The sequence below is a fragment of the Homarus americanus genome, unplaced genomic scaffold (assembly GCF_018991925.1).
Source record: "Homarus americanus isolate GMGI-L3 unplaced genomic scaffold, GMGI_Hamer_2.0 scaffold20465, whole genome shotgun sequence".
Lineage (NCBI taxonomy): Eukaryota > Metazoa > Arthropoda > Malacostraca > Decapoda > Nephropidae > Homarus > Homarus americanus.
In genome coordinates this window covers 5,356,329-5,362,508 of record NW_024756914.1, presented here as the reverse complement: position 1 = coordinate 5,362,508, position 6,180 = coordinate 5,356,329, and the positions used below count along the sequence as shown (strand labels likewise).

Below are 6,180 nucleotides of genomic sequence, written 5' to 3'. Positions count from 1 at the left end.
TTATCATCATTTAGACTGACTGGCGACTGTTATCATCACTGTAGACTGACTGGTGACTGTTATCATCACTGTAGACTGACTGGTAACTGTTTCATCAATGTACAGTATACTGACTGGTGACTGTTATCATCATTTAGACTGACTGGTGACTGTTATCATCACTGTAGACTGACTGGTGACTGTTATCATCACTGTAGACCAGGGGTCACCAAACTACGGCCCGCGGGCCGGATCCCAAGTCCTTCCCCGGCTCGTGGTAGCTCCGCCTACGCTCTGACGTTACCAGAGCTTTCGTTCTGGCTTGCAAGTATTGAACAGAATGATTATGCTGCCCGCGCTCGTCATTCTTTCAGTTATCCGGCCCACTGTGAAAAAAGTTTGGTGACCCCTGCTGTAGACTAACTAGTGACTGTCATTATCTCTGTAGATTAACTGGGACAGTCTTGGGGTACTCCTATTGTTACCAGTTAGGTCCCAGTTACCAGTCATCGTTACCTCACAGTCTACAAACAGTTATTGGGAGGTAATCTGTCAAGTAAATTCTATCTTGTTAAAAAGTTTGTCCAGTTGATGATTTTGTCCGGTTTAATATTTTGCCCGGTTATAGATTCTGTCCTGTTAAAGATTATGTCCGGTTAAAGATTCTGTCTAGTTAAATATTTAGTTCTGTTAAAGATTATGCCTGGTTATAGATTTTGTCCAATTAATGATTTTGTCCGGTTAAAGATTCTGTTATGTCAATTAGTCCAGTTATTTTTATTTTGTCCACTTAGATATAATTTTATTTATTTATTTGTTATTACAATGCTTGAGTTGATCTGTCCGGTTGATTTTGTCCGTATAGAGACAACTTACAATTTGTCCGGTTGGTTTTGTCCGTATACAGTCACATTACAATTTGTCCGCATAGAGATTCACCACAATTTGTCTGATCGATTACGTCCGTATAGACACATTACAATTTGTCCGGTTGATTTTTGTCCGTATACACATTACAATTTGTCCGGTTGATTTTGTCCAACTACAATGATAATACAATTTTTAGTGTCTTCATTATTTACGATCATCTGTGTTGCTTGATCTCATCTACTGAAGGAGGTGGTGTAGGAGTCTCTGAAGGAGGAGGTACTGAAGGAGTTCTTGAGGGAGGTGATGAAGGAGTCCTTGAGGGAAGTGACGAAGGAGGTGGCGATAGAGTCCGTGAAGGAGGCGGCGAAGGAGGTAGCGAAGAAGAAGGAAGCGCTGAAGGAGGTGGCGAAGGAGGCACAGAGCGTGAAGCAGGAGGCCATAAGTGCTAGACTCGGTGCCACCCCAAGACTCTCTCCGCTGGCTGTGGACAGACAACAGACAAAAGAGGTTACTGTGTTGTTGCTCCTATTCTTGGCAGTTAACAAACATTTGGCTACTTTTTTGGCAGTTAACAGACATTTGGCTACTTTTCTTGGCAGTTAACAGACATTTGGCTACTATTCTTGACAGTTAACAGACATTTGGCTACTATTCTTGGCAGTTAACAGACATTTGGCTACTTTTTGGCAGTTAACAGACATTTGGCTACTATTCTTGGCAGTTAACAGACATTTGGCTACTTTTCTTGGCAGTTAACAGACATTTGGCTACTATTCTTGACAGTTAACAGACATTTGGCTCCTATTCTTGGCAGTTAACAGACATTTGGCTACTATTTTTGGCAGTTAACAGACATTTGGCTACTTTTCTTGGCAGTTAACAGACATTTGGCTACTATTCTTGACAGTTAACAGACATTTGGCTCCTATTCTTGGCAGTTAACAGACATTTGGCTACTATTCTTGGCAGTTAACAGACATTTGGCTACTATTCTTGACAGTTAACAGACATTTGGCTACTATTCTTGGCAGTTAACAGACATTTGGCTACTTTTTTGGCAGTTAACAGACATTTGGCTACTATTTTTGGCAGTTAACAGACATTTGGCTACTATTCTTGACAGTTAACAGACATTTGGCTACTATTCTTGGCAGTTAACAGACATTTGGCTACTTTTTTGGCAGTTAACAGACATTTGGCTACTATTCTTGGCAGTTAACAGACATTTGGCTACTATTCTTGGCAGTTAACAGACATTTGGCTACTTTTTTGGCAGTTAACAGACATTTGGCTACTATTTTTGGCAGTTAACAGACATTTGGCTACTATTCTTGACAGTTAACAGACATTTGGCTACTATTCTTGGCAGTTAACAGACATTTGGCTACTTTTTTGGCAGTTAACAGACATTTGGCTACTATTTTTGGCAGTTAACAGACATTTGGCTACTATTCTTGACAGTTAACAGACATTTGGCTACTATTCTTGGCAGTTAACAGACATTTGGCTACTTTTTTGGCAGTTAACAGACATTTGGCTACTATTTTTGGCAGTTAACAGACATTTGGCTACTATTCTTGACAGTTAACAGACATTTGACTACTTTTTTTGGCAGCCGGACATTTGGCTACTTCTATGGATTTTAAGACAGATGGCTACTTTTCATAAATATTAACAGCTTTAACAGACATTGGCTGTTTTTTCTGGATTTTAACAGACATTTGGCTACTATATCCGACTGTGAACAATAACAGACTAACAGACAAAACATTTTACATTAAGAGGCGTCCTTATAATTATACGAGTACATGTATTCACACAGACACAAACACACAAACACCTACCCTGGGAATATCACACAGACACAAACACACAAACACCTACCCTGGGAATATCGCACAGACACAAACACCTACCCTGGGAACATCACACAGACACAAACACACAAACACCTACCCTGGGAATATCGCACAGACACAAACACCTACCCTGGGAACATCACACAGACAGACACAAACACACAAACACCTACCCTGGGAACATCACACAGACACAAACACCTACCCACACGGACTTTTTACAAACACCTAAACACCACCTGGGAATATCACACAGACACAAACACACAAACACCTACCACTAGGAGACATCACACAGACACAAACACACAAACACCACCCTGGGAACTGCACAGGCACAAGCTTTTCTAGAGCATCACACAGACACCCAAGCACTATGACACCCTACCCACAGACATCACACAGACACAAACACTGAAACACCTACCACAGGGAACACAGGCTGAGCCTACCCTAGAGGAAACATCCACAGAAGGCACAAACACCTACCCTAAAACATCACACAGACACAAACACCTGAGAAACATCCACACAGACACAAACACCTACCCTAAGAAACATCACACAGACACAAACACCTACCCACTAGAAACATCACGCAGACACACAAACACACCTAAACACCTACCCTGGAAATATCACACAGACACAAACACCTACCCTGGGAATATCTCACAGACACAAACACACAAACACCTGCCCTGGGAACATCACACAGGCACAAACACCTAAACACCTACCCTGGGAACATCACACAGACACAAACACACAAACATCTACCCTGGGAATATCACAGACACAAACACACAAACACCTACCCTGGGAATATCACACAGACACAAACACCTACCCTGGGAACATCACACAGACACAAACACACAAACACCTGCCCTGGGAACATCACACAGGCACAAACACCTAAACACCTACCCTGGAAATATCACACAGACACAAACACACAAACACCTGCCCTGGGAACATCACACAGGCACAGACACCTAAACACCTACCCTGGGAATATCTCACAGACACAAACACACAAACACCTACCCTGGAAAGATCTCTCCCAGGCTCTGAAGTTGTCAAGTATGGTAGTGTGGTGGGCCAGCCGATTACCACTGATCTCCGCCACACATTTAACCCTCAGTACGCCTCGCTGGAAGTGGAACGGCCTCGCTACGAACGTAAGTCGGGAGATCTGCGTCAGTAGACCATCCTGAACCATGTAAGGGCGTTCTCTGGTGACTATGTCTTGTGGTGCCTGTGACAAAGACCAACAGAAAGTGCTTGAAACATTCCATCTCTTGAGAAAATAAATACGTGTCTTTTCCAGCATAAATTAGTGTAAATAGATGTCATTTCATCTGACAATTCGCCTCCCAGAGCGTAATTCACCTGAATATTAACCTCTCTAACGCTACGTGCGGGGTTAAATTAGGTTAGGTTGGGCTAGTTCAGATTACGTGAGACAGGTTAGGTTAGCGTTAGGGTTAGGCTTCAAATGATAAGGTTAGCGTTAGCTCAGGTTGGGTTAGGCTTCAGGTGTCTTAAGGTTAGCGTTAGCTCAGGTTGGGTTAGGCTTCAGGTGTCTTAAGGTTAGCGTTAGCTCAGGTTGGGTTAGGCTTCAGGTGTCTTAAGGTTAGCAGTGGCTCAGGTTGGGATTAGGCTTCAGGTGTAGGTTAGCGTTAGCTCAGGTTTAGGTAGGCTTCAGGTGTCTTAAGGTTAACGTTAGCTCAAGATTTGGGTTGAGCTTCAGGTGTCTTAGTTGCGCGTTAAAAGCTCAGGTTGATTGGAAAGCTTCTAAGGTCTTAAGGTTTATCACTGAAGTTAACTTATGTGTAGAAGTTGATGATTGAGTGAAATAAGTTGGCGACGTATAGATGGATAATGTATCGTTATTATTGGCGACATTTGGCGAAATTTATACTAATTTGGCGATGTTTAATGTATGTACTTTGATATAATGATGTAATAAGCAATGAGGTGATGTGTACTGATGTATAGGTGATGTGTTCTGATGTGTAGATGATGTGCAGACTCACCTGTCTGCCGTTTATCCTCCAGGAGAGATGTGTTGCAGGTCGGGATGGGCTGGAGGTACACAGGAGGTTGACTGTATCGTTAACGTGGTACCTGTTGCGTCCACCTGTGATGACCGGCCCGGAGGTTGGTGGCTCTGTTGGGGAGGGGCCTGTCTATTAGGCTGAGAGACAGACAGATAGACAGACAAAGGAAATAGATAGAGAGATAGACAGACAAAGAGACAAAGGAAATGGTTACAGACAGACAGATTGAAAGATAGACAGACAGACAGACAGATTGATAAACAGAAACGGGAGAGATATATATATGCACACAGACAGTAAAGAGACAGACAGAAAGTGAGACAGGCAGCCAGATTTGACAGAAAGACACATACACTCACCAATGACTAAGAGGTTGCCGCGGCCCGTCACTGTGTTAAACTTAGGTCCTTCAGCTGACACTTCACACCGGTACTGACCAGACGTGTTGAAGCCCACAGCCCGCAGTACCACCCGACCAGGCTGTGACGCTGCCTCCTGTGACGGTACAGTGTTAGGGTACAGCTGACTACAGTGAGGGAGGGGTACAGTAAGGAGGGAGGGTGTTACAGTACGGGGTAGAGCGAATCATGGTGTATATGTTGCGAAGGGTACAGTAGGGGGAGGAATGAAAGGTAGTAAAAGGAAGTGTTGGGGCAATGAAATAAAAGTGTGTGTTATATAGGGGAAAAGTTACAGAGGCAGTGGTTACAGTAGGGTTATAGCAAGTTACAGTAGAGGGTACAGTAAGTTACAGTAGGGTTATAGAAAGTTACAGTAGAGGGTACAGTAAGTTACAGTAAGGGTACAGTCAGACAATATTCATAGTTTTATATCAGTATTTACAGCGACCAATCACAACAAACCTTATTTAAATGTCTACCATTCAAATTATTTACTGCTTTTTTACGTCAACCAATCATATTAATCCTACTTTTCATACCAACCAATCACATTATTCCTACTTTTCACATCCACCAATTACAACCAACATAGATCTACTAAGGAATTATTCGGTTCCAATATTAACACTCCATTAACACATTAGTCTCTATTCCCTCATTTATCATTCACTCTGTTGGTAATAATCAACAAGTATAACAGTAGCAATAACAATAGCACTAATAATAATGATAATAACAATAGCAGTAATAATAATAATAATAATAATAATAATAATAATAATAATAATAATAATAATAATAATAATAATAATAATAATAATAATAATAATAATAATAATATCCTCTTCGCGTAACCATCTTTCGGAAGATGTTGTGCCTTACCTAATAATTAATCCCTAAAATATTAAACACATTCTTCTATATTATAAATCAGACCAAATATATTTTATATTCATTTTTATTTAATTTTTACAAAGTATTTATCCTTTTATAGATGAAGAGAGA

The 6,180-nt window shown here is 41.3% G+C and overlaps 1 protein-coding gene across 1 annotated transcript; it reads right to left on the bottom strand.

Annotated features, from left to right (window-relative positions):
• Window positions 1-306: 306 nt before the first annotated feature.
• Window positions 307-3,945, bottom strand: LOC121857194. Its single transcript, XM_042353131.1, has 2 exons — window positions 3,759-3,945; window positions 307-1,330 (listed from the first exon to the last, which is right to left on the bottom strand). The coding sequence occupies exons 1-2, from the start codon at window positions 3,931-3,933 to the stop codon at window positions 1,083-1,085; spliced, it is 423 nt and encodes a 140-aa protein (XP_042209065.1). The 5' UTR covers window positions 3,934-3,945; the 3' UTR covers window positions 307-1,082.
• Between the last annotated feature and the right edge of the window lie 2,235 nt (window positions 3,946-6,180).